This window comes from Struthio camelus, chromosome 4 (genome assembly GCF_040807025.1).
Source record: "Struthio camelus isolate bStrCam1 chromosome 4, bStrCam1.hap1, whole genome shotgun sequence".
Taxonomy (NCBI): Eukaryota; Metazoa; Chordata; class Aves; order Struthioniformes; family Struthionidae; genus Struthio; species Struthio camelus.
In genome coordinates, this window is record NC_090945.1 from 79368523 (window position 1) to 79385654 (window position 17132).

Genomic DNA, 17132 nt, shown 5'->3' on the forward strand with positions numbered 1-17132 from the left:
GGGCACCCCGGGGTGACTGCCGGCACCCTGCTCCTCAGCCCTGCCCGGCGCGGGGAAGCACTCGCAGGGCACAAAATAAGGGCGAGACCAGGACCCATGTGCAAGGCAGGGGCTGGCCCCGCTCCTCGGAGCAGCCTGGGGCGCTTCTTATTTTGTTATTATTAACAACAACAACAACAGTGGTAGTAATAAATGCTACAATACATGCTAAAATCCGAGAGGGACCCACTCAGAACAGGAGAGGATGAGTTTTGGAGCCCAGTTGTGTTTGAAAACAAAATAGGGAAGACGAGAAGCCCAAGACATCCCCCCGTCCCGCCCCGGGCCTGCGAACCGGGCAGAGGTGGGGTGGGAAGACCTGCGTCCCGGGAACCCGCTGCGCCCCAGCCGCGGCCAGCGGCGGGAAGCGGAATCTCTGCGCCGGGTGCATCCACCGGAGCGCCCTTCCCGGTGCTGCAAGGGCTGCTAAACTGTTTTACCACGGCGATAAATGCCCTTAATTACCCAGCGCTCCACACCCTCCGGCGAGAGGGGGGGAATGGCGAGTAGTCAAAAAGGAAGAAAGAAGAGGAAAAAAAAAAAGATTCGTTTGTCGAACCGCACTTTGTTGCAATCTAATTTGAAATTAATCTTCAACTAATTAAGTTCGAGATGGAAAACCGCTCGTAGCTCCGGTAGCGAGTGGGACCTCTCCTCTGCCCCCAGCATCCCCGGGACCACTCTGCGGGCTCTCCCCGCGCCGGGCACGGCCGAGGCCTCGGCTGCGGGGCCGCTGCTGACCTGGCTGCCGGCGGTCCCTGGGTCGCCCCGGGCCGGAGTAGGGGCTGCGGGACCAGCTGAAACTGGGGTGCGAAGTGCACAGCCTATCTCCCTTGTAGAGCTAGGGGTGAGCGGGCCTCTCGCTACGCTTAGGAGAAAGCGAAAGCGCTGGGCACCAGCAGGGAGGGGGCAGAGCCCCGCTACGGGGACCCTCCCTGCCCTGACCGTGCAAACACAGGTTATCAGCTTCCCGTCCCCAAATGGGGCATCTCTTCCGAGGGACTGGGCTCCCCCTGCTCCCCGCCGGGGACATAGGGGATCGGCGGGGACCGTAGGCCTCGGGGTGGCGGAGGAGCCGCGGAGAGGATGGCTCCTGGGAGCTGCTCCGGCCACCAGCGCCTTCAGGCTTTGGAAATATCACCAGCTCGCAGATATAATTCAGCCTAACTACAGAGATAACCATCGCTGCGGTCGGGAGGCTTGTAAAAACGCGAGGGTGTTCCGCGTGTTTCCCTATTTATTTTGGAGAAGGAATCATTTCCGTGGGATCCTTCCCCAGTAGGGCACGGAGTCGGCGCACCGGGCTTGCGTGGTGTTCATGCAGCCTTTCCGGAGGGAATAGGGTGCCTGCCACCCCCTCACCCCCCTCACCCTTCGAGCTGCTCCCCGATGCGGCGTTTCCCCTACTCCCCGCCCGGGAGAGGCTGTTGCTGGTCCCCCCGGCGAGGAAAATGTAAAGGACTGTCTTCCCTTGGAGCAGGACGGGACCGGTCAGCCGGCCCGATCATGAGAGAGATATTACATGTCACAACTCATCTAGGGCTCCATAATCAGCGCTAACTTTCTGGTGAACAGATAACCAGAGATGGCAGATGGATGGAGATTGCACAAATGAGGCTCTAATTGACAATCAATTGTGATTAGGAGCAATAGAACATCTTTATAACACTCGCTTTAAAACGCGAAGAAACAAAAGCGCCGGGCGGGCTGGGGTCCCTGGGGGACTGGGTCCGGCCTCGGTGCTGCCCCTGCCCCGCCACCCGCGGGAGTGCGCGTTACCCTGCGTGGGAACAGGTGAGAGGAGCGCGAAGGTGCCCCCAGCTCCGGTTGCTTCTTCCCCCGACAAATCGTCCCGGCTGGCGTGTCCGGGAATCGGTGCTGCTTTCCCTGCCCGGGACTGTTCTTGCCCAGGCAACCGGGCATAAAGCTTTAATCGCAATTAGAATAAATATCTTCCAAGAGCTATTGACTCAAGGTATAAGAAATTCCCTACTGCCACCGCCCCTTAAAAAAAAAAAACGTTTTTTTTTTTTCCGAAAGAGGTACAAATGCAGGCGATTACCATAGCAAATCTGATAAAGCCAAGTCATTGGCATCTACCTAAACTACCATCTACTTTTCATAAATAATATCGTAGAACTACGGGCAGAAGTAAGGGGAAGAAAATTTATCCGAAACAAAAGATCAGATCAAAGTCACGGCCAGAGAAGAAGCAGAAGAGAAAGAGGAGCTGTTAACAAACAAACAAACAGATGTGTGTGTGTGTGTGTGTGCGCGTGTGAACATGCAGATTAAAACTTCGCTCTCGCTGTTCGTTCGTGGCAGCCCCGCCGGTAAGGTCAGGAAAAGGGGGAGAGGTAATTACCTACACATGATCAGAGATTATACATACCATTTCAACCCAGGAGGTGATTTATAATTTAAAGATAAAGCATAATAAAGTCATAAAAGGGAAAGGACACTGTTGTGGTGTCTGATTAAAATCTAAGGGCTGGTGTATAATATATGAGCGGGGGCTGTTGTGGGCTCCCGCTCAGCGGGACTCCCCTGGGCCCAGCCCGCTGATGGACTAATCATGTCCAAGCCCTACCAAAATTACAGGCTGATTGTTTTACCCATTATTTCTCCCAACTTTTAATTTCTGCTTTCTAAAGGATCATTGCCCGCGGTAATTGCAAAGGACCTGTCCTTGTATGTGTCACCAGCCTCAAAGACAAAAAAAAATCTAATTTTCCTTTTATGCTTTCTCTATTTTCCTACTTTTTTTTTTCCCTGGCAGCTAATTCAAACTGAGTAGCGACTGGAGCGTCCAAAATAAGAATGAAATTGATATGATCAAAGTACACACGGGTACACGAAGGCAAAGGAAATTAAGCAGGGAAAGAAATTCTGGTTTTGTAATACACAGATAGCTCTTATTCTTATTTCTTCATTTTCTATAATTAAAATCACTTTTAAGAAGGGAGAGTTTTTTTTCGAAAGTGGAAGTTAGCTCTGGCTATTGCTTTACTTCTGCATCGGTAGGGAGCAGACCCTTTTTTCCCAGTTACTCAGAATTTATTGATCGTCGTGTTTTGTCTTGTGTTGTTCTAACGTATTAATTTTCTCTGAGCACTTGCCTGGCACTTACGTTTGATATTTAATTTTAATTAATTAATTAGCTGGGGGAAAGAGAAGCGTGTGTGCGTGTGAGTATGTCGCTGGACACAAGCCCCGCTCCAACCACTAAACCTCTGTCCATAATTTCCCCCTTTTGTTCTAATTTAATAATCCCAGCAGGGGAAGGGAAACAGGTGCTCGGGGCTGACACCTCTGAGCCCGCACGCACGCACGCACATAATCCCCTTTTGATCATATAACTCCACTATTAGGGATGGAAGACCTTAAGTTCCCATTTTGTGTGTATAATATCTTCTTTATATTGATCCCGCAATTATTTAAAAGAAAGCGTCATCTCCTCCCACTTCTCCAAATAAGGCTATTTAGATGCTTTCCAGATGAGTGGAGGTGTGCTGAAACAGAGCTGACAGCCAAGTATATCACAGCCAACACCATCCTTCATTCGCTCTCTCCATCTCTCCCCCCCTCCCCCCGGCACACACTTTCACTGTGTCTCTCCTCCAGTGATGAAGATTACAGACTATTATGGGCAAGGGATTAATTTGTAGCCAATTACAATCCAGTGCTAAATATGAATGCATAAATAAGATACAGCAGTGCCTCAGCGTGTATGGGTGCGAGACGGGGGGGGGGGGGGGCAGAAGTGTCTGGGCAGTCTGGTGAGGATGATGAGAAGGAAGAAGGAGCAGCCGAGTGGAGGCTTTGAGCCGAGCATCACCTTGTGACTCCCTGCCTCCCGCGGAGGCTCCCGGCCGGCTGAACCCGGCGCAGCCCCGGGGAGCTGAAGGCAGCGGCTCGCCCCTGCCCTGCGCTCCCCTGCGCGCAGAGCCGCTCCGGAGCGGGGGGCCGGGGAGGAGTTTCCAGCTCAACTTTGCTGAAGGAAGGGGGGGGGGAAAGGGGGGGAGAAGTTGCAACCGAGAGGGGCTCTGTAAAGAGTCATGAATGTGAGCAGAGACAAGGTCGGTGACATCTCCATCCCGGCAGCGGCAGCCGCGGCGGTGACAGCCCCCGCAGTCGCAGCTGGCATCGGCGGGGAGCCCTGCGGCTTGCACGGGGAAGGCATGGACAGCCATGGGGAGCAGCGGCTCTCCGCCGGCGGCGAGCTGCCGCTGTACTCCTGCCCTGGAAATAGGGACAGGCAAGGGGACAGCCAGAGCAACACCCCTGGACAAGAGGGGGCAGTGGCCGCGCTGCCCATGGTGCACAGAACCACCTCCTTCTCGGTGCTCGACATCCTGGACCCTAACAAATTCAACAGCAAAAGGAGGCAGTGCGCGGTCTTGTACAAATCGGTGGGGACCGAGTTCACGCTGGGGGCGGAGGATAAGCCCGAGGACTCAGGGACGGAGCTGGCCGAGCAAAAGGCTCTCGCCGAAGATTTCGACACGTGCAAGAAGTCCGCAGACCTGATCAGTAAGTAGGTTTGGGGGCTCGGAGCCCCCCGGGAAGGGGGCTGCAGCCGGATGCCCGGGGAAGTTCTTGCATGCTTTTAAGTCCCCCACCCCACTCCAGGCAGCCTGGTCCCACCCGGGCACTCTTGGGAGCCAGGGTGCTGGGGGCCCCGGCTCGCGGCGAAGTGCAACTGCTCCCTCCTGCTAGCTGTAAGGAGGTCGAAAAGTGTGTCAGGCCGGGGGTCACCTCGCCCTGGCACAGGCTGCGCGGCCAGGGGCTGGGCGCTGGCCCGGGCCGGCTGCCTGCGCTCGCCCCCCTTTCCGCCGCCTGGGGCTCCCCGTCGGGCCCTGCCCCGGACAGGTGCCCCGGGAAACTCGGCAGGAGACGCCCCGGGCAGCGCAGCCCCGAAGCGGCAGGATCGGTCTCGAGCAGCCCGGTCCCGGGGGGGCAGGCCGGAGCCGAGAGGGGAGGGGATCCCGGGATCCGCTCCCTCTCCTTGCTCCTCCCGGCTGCCGGGGAAAAGCAGCCGTGGGTAACGCTCAGGCAAACTTGCAAGCGGCTCCTAGTGCTGAGGCTCCAAAGGGGCTGAAGCCCTTGAGGGGCTCGGCCCGGGCCGGGGATGTGAAACGCTCTCCCGACCCGCCCGGCAGCCCCACCTTGCCTGGCCTCCCGCGGCATTTATGACTTTTATGTATGTTCTTCCCAGCCTTCAAACCCGCTCTCCCCTTCCCCCCCCGCAGCCTGCTGCGCGTTGCTCTGGGCGACAGATTCAATTTTCTCTCTCCCCTTGGCTTTTTTAGGACAAATCAGACTAATTGTGACAAAATGCTGGTTATCTCTGGAAAAACAATTAAATTCCTTCGATTACATTTAAGGTAAAATGTGCTTAGCAGCGTAAAGAGGCTGGATAATGGGGGAAATCGCCCCAGAGTGGCATGTAGGACTGCCTGGATCGATATCCTATTATCGAATTGTGCATATCTCTTTCAAGCACCTTGCAAACTCTTCCCTAACATCTAAATTATAGGGTCAAAATTCGGATAATTACTCGATTAAAACCTATTACACTTATTAGGGCTCGCTATTGATCGGGAATTGCATTCGACCGAAGCTCTAGATTGCTTTTTCTTTCTGGGTCCAAATATCCCAACTTTCTCACCTCCAAACGCTGCGACTCTGACGATATTAGAGCACTTCCGAGAAAAGAGAGCACTGGTGAAAAATCTCTATATCTATTCCGTGCCCTGGGAGGGGAGAGGAAGGGGCGACGAGGCTGGCAAGTGGCGGAGAATAAACTTCTCGGAGAGGGAAAAAAATAATTTCTCGGTATTTAAGGTGGGAGAGGACTCCGAGTCCCGACATAGCATGTCTTTTAAATTAAAAATAGGCAGCAAGAGATCTGGAATCTGTTCTAAAAGGCTCGGACTAGAATAGATGTGCTTTAATCACTAAAGGGGAAAAAAAAGCAGGAATGAGGCATTAATATAATTCCAAAAAGACTTTTTTTAAAATCAGTTTCTACCAGGTGTAATTATTCATCTAAACTGATCTGACTTTTGTCATACTAAATAGATCTGCGCAATCAGAAAGACCGACGAGGTCAGCCTATCACTAATCTTATACTTTTTATCTCCAGACAGGGAGAGAAATGCAACTCTATCACTTTTGTAAAAATAAATATATGTGGAGACATCATGAAGCAGTGTGCTTCGCTTCCTGACAAGTTTCCCAGACATTTCGCACGTTTAGCTCTTCAGTCATAACACATTAATATTATGTAAAGGGAGAACAGCCACAGATAGATCTGGGACTACTCAAAAATCATGACAGTTAATTCCAATTTTCCCCCTTCGTAAGTAATATTAGATCAAACTGTAGTTTAATTTAGGAGATGAAAGTGTTCCAAAAAGTATCTCTAGCCAGAAAAGTACCAAAACCATAAAAATGTCTTTCTCGCAAAAAGAGAGAGAAAACAGTGTATTACAGATCACTTGCAAAACTTATTTAATCTCAAAAATAACTGCTAAAACCCTGTATTACATGCTATCTTCCAGGAACATAATCCCAAGTTCAGCGTGAATCTGCTTCACCAATTATATTCGCCTTGCATTTTTCTGCTTAAAGAAAATTTTAACAGCCCTTAATTGAACAACGGCTGGCATTTCCTAGAGTTCACTGGGAAACATTAAACTCTTAAAACACGAAACGCGCGTTCCCTGTTCAGTGCGTGTGAAAGCTATGCGTACTGATGTTACGTTTATTACCAAGATCCTGCCACGTAGACGTATCTACACACGCTTTTTATATATTGTTGTTGCAAAAATTACGCACTAAAATTTACAACGAGTTCTACAGGTTGTAGGGTATTTAACTTGGCTTCATCTTCACACACTGTTTCAAATTGGGACAAAAAAACTAGCTATGTTCACATTCACGTACAGCAGTGCTTATACGCTTCTCCTGCTCGCCAAATTGAAAGAAATCTGGAAAAACACTTGGTTAATAAAGCCCGCGTTATTAAGGGCAGTTTCCGGGTAAAGATGACTACAATAAACTTGTCTGCCCCATTTCCTAGGGGGGAGACAGCCATACCCGACGTTGGCCGAAATCAGCTCTTTCCGCAAAACACTCTCACTTTCCTTGATACCTCTGATCTGAAATACGGGACATGGGTGTCCGGCATTAGAATAAGGACTAATGTGGTAAGATAGTCAGTTTGGGGGGGAGGGGTTTAAAAATAACTAAAGCACGTAAAGATTCACTCCTCTACTTGCCTACCTCGGTTAAACGAGTTAAACGAGCCCTTGCTTAAGGGATCTACCCGGAGCTACACCCCTGCTGTAGGTGCTAGCGGCTACTTGGGGCGGGAAGTTTCGGAATGCCTGAAAGAGACGGATAAAAAGGATCGCATTTACGGTCCTCTGCACCTCGACCTGCCCGTGGTGCCTCCGAAATTCCCCGCCACTTCGGGGGGAGTTTGCAGAGAGCATTTGCATCCCGGCTCTCCCGGAGGAGACCGAGCCCCGAGGTCGAGAGGAGCCGGTTCCCCTGAAAATGCTATTTTCTTGCAAGCTTCATAATGTCGGAATTGTCAACAGAAGTCCAATGGCCTTAAATATCGCATAATTACCTTGTTCTCCGATGGAAAACCGTTAATTGGAGCATAATACAAACCCAAATAAATTAAATGACCGTTAACTAGTTTGTACATTACACAAAATGAGTTTAATTAAGTTTGTATCTGCTTTGCTAATCAATACAAGTATTTACTCCACTTTAATACTTCCATCTCATGAAGAGACAAGAGGTCAAACAAGGCGGAGAAAGGGTTAAAAAACGCCAGAGCAAAAAGCCAGCTAATCTTCCATCGGTGCGGAGAATTCCGAAACGCAAATTGCTAAAAGCGACGTATCATTTTCGCTGCCCGCTTCCAAACCGCTCAGCCCCGGCGGGGTGCGCCGAGGGCTTCTCGGCCGGCAGGCCCCTCACGCCCCCCACCGGCCCCGGCGGAGCGCGGCGCAGGGCCCCGCCGCGGGCGGCTGCCGGCGGCCCGGGCGCGGCAGCCGGACCCGCAGAGCGCTGCCGCCCGCCGCCGGGCTGCGGGCAAGTCCGGCCTGGCCTGCCCGCAGGCCTATTCCGGCCGCTGAGCGTTTTGCGTGTTCGCTAGCGGCGGTTCGAGGTGGGAAGCGTTTCCTGCGCGGTCGCCTTTTGGTGCCAGCTCTTGTCGTAGGGTTGCTCGTAGGGGACTGCGCTGGCAAACCCTCCCCGGGCTCGATCGCCCTCGGCCGGCCATCGCTCAGCCCTACGGCCCGAAGGGGAGCTCCTTGCCCAGCCCTTCGCCTCGTCCTCCCCGCTCCAGCTGAGGGGGCTGAACGTCCCTCCGCGCAGCCAGGAGACCCGGACTAGCCGGCTCCCACCTCGGGCAGCGCCCCGCCGCCCTCCCCGGGCGAAGGGCCCCGCGGCGGCCGGGCAGGGCGGCGCCGCTCCCGGGCGCCCACCCCGGTCCTCCCAGCAGCCGGCGATGCCAGGCGGCTGAACCTGCTCGCCAAAGCGGGGCCCGGCGGCAGCGCCAGCCCCGCGGGGCCCAATTCCTCCTCACGGCCCTCACCCTGGGCGGCTGCAGCGGAGGGGGCTTGGGCGGGGGTTGGGGCTGGCGGCGGCGAGGCCTAACGGCGGCTGTCGCTTGTGCGCAGAGGACGGCGAGCTCTACAAGGCCGAGGAGTGCGACCTCGACTACGGCAGCCGGCCGAGCCGCAGCCCCGACAGCGAGCTGCCGGACGACGAGGAGCTGTGCAGCGAGGAGAGCAGCAGCAGCAGCAGCTCGGCGGCACCCGGCGAGGCCGAGCCGGGCCACCACCACCACGCCGAGGCGGGCGAGGCGGGCGCCGGCCCGCCGCAACCTCCGCCGCCGCCTCCGCCGCCACCTCAGCAGCCGGCGGCGCCCGGCGGGGGGCAGCAGAGCCAGCAGGCCAAGCCCAAGAGGAAGCGCACGGGCTCGGACTCCAAGTCGGGCAAGCCCCGGCGGGCGCGGACAGCTTTCACCTACGAGCAGCTGGTGGCGCTGGAGAACAAGTTCAAGTCCACGCGGTACCTGTCGGTGTGCGAGCGCCTCAACCTGGCGCTCTCGCTCAGCCTCACCGAGACGCAGGTGAAGATCTGGTTCCAGAACCGCCGCACCAAGTGGAAGAAGCAGAACCCCGGCGCCGACACCAGCGCGCCCACCAGCGGCGGCGGCGCCGCCGGCGGGGCGGGCGGCGGCCTGGGCGGCGGCGCCTTGGCCGGCGGCCTCAGCCCGCTCAGTCACTCGCCGCCCATGGGCAACCCGCTCTCCATGCACGGGCCCGGCAGCTACGCCGGCCACCCGGCCGGGGGGCTGGTGTGCGCCGCCCAGCTGCCCTTCCTGCCCAGCCCCGCCGTCCTCTCGCCCTTCGTCTTGGGCTCGCAGACTTACGGCGCTCCGGCTTTCTACACCCCGCACCTATAAACCCACCGCCCCCCTTCTTCTTCCTCCTCCTCCTTCCCCCTCGCCCCGGCCCGCCCGCGCCGCGCTCCCCTCAGGCTCCGGAGACTCACCTCAGGCTGGCGGTGACCGGGCGGCCGCCGCGGAGGAGACCGACCACCGTGCTGTGCCCCCTTCCCTCCCCGCCTCCGACATGGGGGGCGACCCCGCTGGGTAAATACAGAGCGGCGAGGGGGGAAACGGCTTGCCGGTGAGCCCGTGAGGGAAGAGGAGCGGCGAGGCGAGGCGCGCCGCGGCCAACGGTCGACGGCCAACGGCCAACGGTCGACGGCCAACGGCCGACGCGGCGGCGGGCTCCCACCGCGGCGCCCCTCCGCCTCGCCCAGCAGCGGGGCTCCTCCATCACCCACAAACATTTCTACGACCCTTTTTATACGCGATATGTCCGGACTGGGTTTCGGGGCGGGGGGGGAGGAGGGGAGGGAAACGGGAGGAAGAGGAGGAAATCCTTCCTCCCCCGTGTATATAGAAGTAGATGTAAATCATCGTTACTTGTATTTTTTCACTGTCTCTTGTTGCTGTGTTTTGGGTTTGTTTTTATTTTTATCTTCCCTCCCCCCCCGCCTTTTAGTTCAGGATTAATTTTATTCTGGTCTGGCCACTCGTAAAAGACTTTAAAAAGCTTACGTACGTACCCGTTCGCCTCTCAGGGTAAAGCAGAGAACTGTAGTCTTGTCCCTCGACGTTGTTGAGGCAACAGAGCGTCGTTTCCTTCCGTGATTTCACGATGACGACTGCTTATTTTCCACATGCGTTGCCCTAAGTAAACCCAGACCTGGAGGAGCTGCCGCAGACGGCGGCGCGCACCTGGGGAAGGGGCCCCGGGCGGCGTTTGCTGCGCCTCGGGGGTTTTGGGTTTTTTTTTTTTTGTTTGTTTGTTTTTTACGTTGACCGTTTCTGTATATTTCTGGTTGTCAGCTAAAGTTTTAACTTTGTAATTAGTGTAAAAGGTACGGGAATAATGAGCAAAAAGATGGTAATAGAGAGCACTTTGTTTGCTGAACGCTTTAAACCAATCAATAAACTTTTAAGGAAACGGCGTCTTTCCGTGGTGGTGTGTCCCTGATGTGCGGCTGACTTCGCAAGGCAGCTGGAGGCACTGACGAGCCTCCTTCCGAAAATGCCTCAGGCCTGAGGCTTTTGGGGCGACGCCTTTCGTTAGCTTTCTTGCTTCATTTACTCTGGGACCCATACTGTGTATTTCTTATGCACAAATAAACTTTGTTCTTTTTGTACGCGAGGGGGCATTTCCCTTATTAGTTAGTTTTCTTGTTTGCGTTTTCTTAGTTGGTTTTGCCGAGCTCTGTTGTGCAATATTAAAGGGGGGGGAAAAAAAAGAAACTTTTTATGGTAGAGGAGCCGAGATTTTCCCTTTGTTGCCGCAGATGGGGAGTGTGATATTTTGCATTTAGGTAAATTTAATAAATCGACTATTTCATTCCTATCCCACCATTTAAAAAAAAAGAAATCTAATCTTTCCATCGCATTTCCCCTGAGTATTTTTAAAATAGTTTCAAAGTCAGTACTTTCTAATCCTTATTCTATTACTTTTTTTAGTCTCAAAAACGATTAAACGCGTCGATCATCCCGATTTGGTTACCGTTGTAACAACAGCTTTTAATTCGGTGCTGAAAAGGCGCTTTTATCTCGTTTCCACCCTCCCTGTACGATCCCGAAGTTTACACGGGGAAAGAGGTAGTTCCCACTAGTTTCCCACTAGTTTGTTTGTTTTTTTTTTTTCTTTCTCCGCCCCAGAAATTTGACGACTGGCTTTCCGGGACCCACCGCAAATGTTAACAACACAGAGAGAGAAGTACTCCGCAAGCTTTCCTCGCCTCCCGCTGAGCTGGCTGCGGTGTCTCCTGCCGTACCGCCGCACGCGTTAGCAGCGCCGCTAGTACTTTAAGCAACTTTTTTTGCAGCGTTTCTCCTAGGAGCCGTGCCCCGCTTGGGGAGGGGGGAGGAGGAGGAGGAGGAGCGGGGGGGCGCGGACGGAGCCGCCCCCGCCCCGGCCGGGCTCGCCCCGGCCCCTCGCCACCGGTGTCTCTCCGTCTCAGGGCACAGAGCTCCGCGTCTGCCCACCAGGCGCTCATCTCCCCTCACTTAGACCTGTGCAAAAGTCGAAAGTTTTGATCCAGAGCTTTGATTTGCGTTTGAGAGAATAAGCCTAAAGATGTTCTGGAGTAATTTTACGGGGAAAAAAGACAGTGTCTTAACGGGAGGCATCACCTTTCAGGTTATAGGTACAGCTGATGGCTATTTGGTGACAGGATCCATCCTCCTACTACCACTTCAACCCTAATACACTAATCAAAACCCAAAATAGTTTGACTAGGATTATGCAAAAGCAGTACTGATAGGAAATGTCAAACTGATTTGGAATATGATCCTATTTTTGATTGGAAACTAAGAGCATTATTTGAAACTGCTATCTTGGCTTGTTCAAAAAGCTGCTTCCAAGAGAGGCAGCAGAGGCAGGTGCCGTGCACAGCTGGGCACGGGAACCTCTCCGGCCGGGCACCCGAGGCTGTGCAGGGCACCGCAGGGAACGTGCAACCTCGCCGCCGGTCCTTGCCTCAGCTTGGCTGAGTACAGCTGGTGCAGACACCTTGCTGCCGCGATATGGGTGTTTCTACTGCTCTAAAGGTAGGGCTTAGAGTGCAGCCCTCCACAGCTATTACCGACAGGAGAGAGCCGGCAGAAGGGCAAACGGCTGCTCAGGAGACGCTTCTGTACCATAAAACTACCCCGCAGCTGACCAGGTTGGAGCAAGCTACTGTTAGCTCAGATGGAGCAAGATGTACTTCAGCTCCATTAAGAGAAATGTCAAAGCCTGCCTACGTACTGAGAACTCCAAAAATTCCCCCTGCTGGAAAATATTTCAGCTCCAACAAGGAGATACTCCGAGCTCTGGAGCAGATGATTTTCCTGCTCCAGGTCAGTTAGCATCCTGCCATTGAAACCTGTTCTTCAGAGTGTTATTACCAACAGCTGTTGGATGAAGGGAATCACTTAGCCTGAGATTCCTAGGCCTTCAACCTGTTATAACAGCTTCATAGCACTGCTGAAAACAGAGCTGAGGGTTATCTTTCTCAGCATAGTTGAGGGAGTCTGCTTTTGATAATTCTTGTCTGAATATCTGATCCGGGGGCCTGATCCTCTGCTCTTGGAAGTCAATAGCAAAGCCATACAGCCTCAGCTCTAGCGTATGTATTCCCCAGCACGCAGACCGTAGAGGAACACATAACACACCATATACTAAAGTCTCAAGTCACAGCATGTGGCCTGTGTGCAGAGGCCAGTCTCAGCAAGAGCAGCCCTAAAGAACTAGTTCTCAAACTGCGCTCTCCGGGCCGCTGCTTTGCTGAATCGGATCCAACTCGGATAGTTACAGACTTACCAGGGAGAAGTTTGATGACATCAGCACGCAGCAGTCTTTGAGGAACGTCTCTGGTCTGAATGCTCAGTGACCAGTATGCTAACACTAATATCTCTCACTCGTCTGAATGTTTTAGCTCCGTCGCCCATGTTTCTGCCTGTTAATAACTCTGGCTCTCTAAAGGCAAGGAACAGAATGACGCAGCAATTCCAGGGTATCGTACTAAGGAGATCACACTAGATAGTCGTGTTAGCCTCTTCTGGCCCAAAAAGTTACTAACATACTGACTCCCAGCAAGGCCCGAAAGCTGATTCCCATACGGTGACGTACCTACTGCGCTACGTACAACAGTCCACGCTTGATCCTGCATGGAGCTTTTTGGAGGAATTCAGCTTGTTTTCAGTGAGTTACCAATTAGAAATAGAGAGCCTGGTACACTAAGAGTAACATCAACTGACTGAAAGAAAGCTGATTATTTCTCAGTGATGCCAGCAGGAAGTGGTTGCTCTGGTTTCATTCTGTGAGTTAATTTTTAAAATTAATTTATCTTTCATTCATAAAATAGGAGATTCAGAATGCTAAATGTATTCAAAAGGACCTTTAGCAAAGCATTTGCCAGAGGACAAATCCTTATCTCAAATACACTAATAGCGCATTCAGAGTCTGATTCAATATTTTCAAGTGCCTTTGGCATATACCAAAGAAGATCCGGGGCATTGATCCTGCTCTCACATCAGCATATTTTTGATCTAATTCCCATGAAGTCAATGTTAAATCCAAGGGTGCAAGCCTGTATCAGTGAGAAATGATTCAGACCCTAAATGCTCCTTGACATTGTTCATTGCGTTTATGGTTGAATTAGGTAAAAAGAGAAGGAAAACCACACCTATTTTACCTTGCTTTGAATATTTCAACTTATACTGAACTTGAAACAACTTTCACTTGTTTACATTCACTGAATAAATGACAGCAAAATGTCTTCCAATCAAAAGAACAGAAAATGTACATAAATACATTCTAAAAGATTAGGAGAAATCTGACTGAAAATATTTTGAGGTATATTATCTCATTGCTTAAACACAACACTCAATAAAGTTGTGCAAAAGGATTAGAAACCAGTATTCTCTATTTTTTTCCCCAAAAAACATTTCTTAGCATATATATATGCTAAGAATAACAATTCCTAGCTCGAGCAGGACCTTCATGTGGTTTCCGTGACTAGCGTCTCAGGTTTTCTTCCACGTATAATGCAGACCTTCAGACTGCAACATATGTTTCAGACTTCAAACTCACAGTTACGTTACATGTTTTGTTTCTCATACTACAGAAGCAAAATGTTAAAAATAAAGTTTTCTCTATATCAGCTTAAACCCATTTCCTGAAAACGTACTGTGATGTCTGCTTGAGGTCTGCTGTGTTGGCCAATATACTTACCCATTAACTTAAATGTTACAGCTATGGAATAGTTCTGCCCAAACATAGCCATATTTAACTGAAAAGCTCAAAAGAATATTATTATTTTATAACTTCTGGGCAGTTCTGATCTTGAGGTCCTATCTCAAAGAGTAGGCAAGAAGACACGGTTGTTGTAGAGTCTTCCTTAAGAATAAATAGAAGAAGAATTTTTTATGGTATTGGAAGATTTGGCAGGCTCTAGGATTTAAGCCACGGCACAGATCAGAGTGGACACTGACAGTGAAGGGAACAGCCACGTAAACCAATGGGATCCTAATCTGTTTGTCTCACAAACTGGGTCTACATAAGCTGTGTTCTTCTCTATCTGGTTGTGCACTGTACACTGTTTTTTTGCCTTCTGACCACGGTGCTCTGTTCCACCTGCTCACATTACATAAATGTCTAAGGTGGATAGAATAACTGTTGCTGCAATACAAATAACGCTGACAGCAAAAGCTTTTTCTACTTTTCTGATCCTATCTGGCAGAGATGTGGATCCATCGTACAGAACAGGCTTCAAAGCAACTCGAGATGTTATCATAGCACCCGAAATCTGGAGCTGCTAAACCAGCTATCAGGAAAAGGGTTGGCACTGAAGCTGTTCTGCAAGCGCCCGTTCAGGAGAAATGCTACAGAAGCTGGATCAGGCACCCGCTGTCAGTGGAGAAACACCAAGGACACGGAGGTCAGCTCATGATCAGGACCCAAAAGTCTGGGCACGCAGGTTCAGGCAACGTGACAAATAAGAGCTGAATCTAATACATGATTTATTAATTTAATCTAATGTTATGACAGATCTTCAACTAGTTAAAACTGTCATTCTGCCCAAAGTTCTCTAATTTATTTTAAAACATATCAGACTCTTTTATATTTTCTTCACTGCAGAGTCACAAATCAGTAACATTTTACAATAACAATAAATGAAAGACGACACTACAGCAAAAAAACTGCAAGACACAGAAATATTTATGTGAGGCGATGACTGATAAAATAAAGGCTCACCCCCTTTTGTAAACTGCTGCTTTCTTGGTAGAAAGAAATCTACTAATCTTAGTACAAATATCTCAATTATTGCCCATCTCCTGTTTTTCTACAACCATTGACATTCATTAGGAGAACCTGCCCTGTACAGCTGAGCATAAATGGTCTCTTTCCCATCTCTCCACCCTTGACATCAGCAGGGTGACAAGCCTCATTTACTCTGATTTGGTCCCCTGAGACTGCATGGGGGGAGAGAAATGCAGGAAAAGAGCATTTGGATGGGCTACTGGTAGGACTTTTTCAGTGGGCTGTGTTGCCGGAGAGACTGTAGTATCGAGCTACACTCTCTATGATCTGTTAAATATTTTGAGATTTACAAGTAAAAATATTCTTTGGGACTTGAAGCACCAGCACTACTCCCTGGGGTGAAGTGTTTGCGTGACAAACCATTTTCGCTTTGAGCATGCTCTGCAGCGTACCTCATCGGACTTTCATTTGCCACTTCTGCTTCAGCGTTCTGTAAAATAAAGGTTCTTGTGTGCTTTGAAGCAACATCTAATTTCAGCCCTAGTAACTGCCTGTGGTGGACTCTCCTCCTTCAGCTGACAAAAACACTATTGCAAAAAATCCAAGATATCCAAAAGCAATTTCCAAAGAAGCAGAATCGTATATTATATTTCCATATACCTTTTATAGTGTGCGAGGATAAACGTGCTCCATAATGGCATTATAAATATAGCAAATTAATGGTGGATGCAATGCCAACACCTTGTCATTATGCAAATTGGAATGTCGGCAGAAATGGTTATTCAACAACCCCTTTCAAAGTAACCAGACGCCTAATGCTGCTCATTACACCTAAACTAATTAGCACCACATTTAAACAATTTTAATAAGCTTTTTCCTTAACCCTTTGACAGAGGGGATTCCTGATGCTAATGCAAAAATGTACAAGCACTTCACATAGGAGTATTGGGGTTTTGCTCTGGACACTAACAGGCAGAAATGCAAGGGAAGGCTACCCACAAAGCCAAATGGCAATATTTACGGTACAGATGTGTCAGGATGGACAAATAGATTGCACTGGAGTAAAGTCTAGTTCTGTTGCAGCCACTCACAGCCACTTCCCACCATGTGCCTTCCTCCCAGTAACTCAGAGTCTGCACCCAGATTGCAACACGCTGCATGCATGCACTTTCCTGATCTGCTACGAGATTTAGACTCTATTGGCAAGTACCAAAGGAGACGGATCTGAAGCCTCCTCCATTTCAGCCTCTGCTCTAGGAAAGGAGCAAGGATGAGATCCAAAAAATGACTTTCACTTATTAGTGCTGACATTTTAGGTCCTTGACCTCAGAGAGGAACCCATGCTGCAGCGGCCAGGCTCTGCACCCAGCTTGATGAGGGTCAGGTGTCACAGTAGCATGATCAGTGAGTGACAGCTGAGCAGAGGAATACCCAGACCTAGCTAAAACAAAATGCTCAACAGAGGCCTTATTTAATCTCTCTCTCCGCACCAGTCAAAAGGAAACTCCTTGAGAACTGTCTCTCTTTCTTTGGTGGAGCTCCAAACCTCTACTTGAGGGCAAGATACACACGAGATGCCCTGTGCGTAAGCAAACGTGTTCAGATATTGCCCAGGAAGAGTGTGACTGAGGACCAACCATCTCCTTGGACTCGGAGGATTCATTTCTGGTTCTCCCTTCTTTCATTAGCTGATAGCGTGGAGACCACATGAGTTTTGTC

At 51.0% G+C, this 17132-nt stretch overlaps 1 protein-coding gene across 1 annotated transcript; it reads left to right on the plus strand.

The window, feature by feature from the left end:
- The first annotated feature begins 4220 nt into the window (after window positions 1-4220).
- On the plus strand, window positions 4221-9535 carry NKX1-1 (NK1 homeobox 1). The gene is made up of 2 exons (XM_068941036.1): window positions 4221-4572; window positions 8745-9535. The coding sequence occupies exons 1-2, from the start codon at window positions 4221-4223 to the stop codon at window positions 9533-9535; spliced, it is 1143 nt and encodes a 380-aa protein (XP_068797137.1).
- The last annotated feature ends 7597 nt before the right edge of the window (window positions 9536-17132 follow it).

Bases quoted from the DNA above. Each gene is read 5' to 3' on its own strand.
- NKX1-1 (XM_068941036.1), top strand. From the start codon at position 4,221: ATGGACAGCCATGGGGAGCAGCGGCTCTCCGCCGGCGGCGAGCTGCCG. The intron at 4,573-8,744 runs GTAAGTAGGTTT...GCTTGTGCGCAG, and splicing joins GAAGTCCGCAGACCTGATCA to AGGACGGCGAGCTCTACAAG.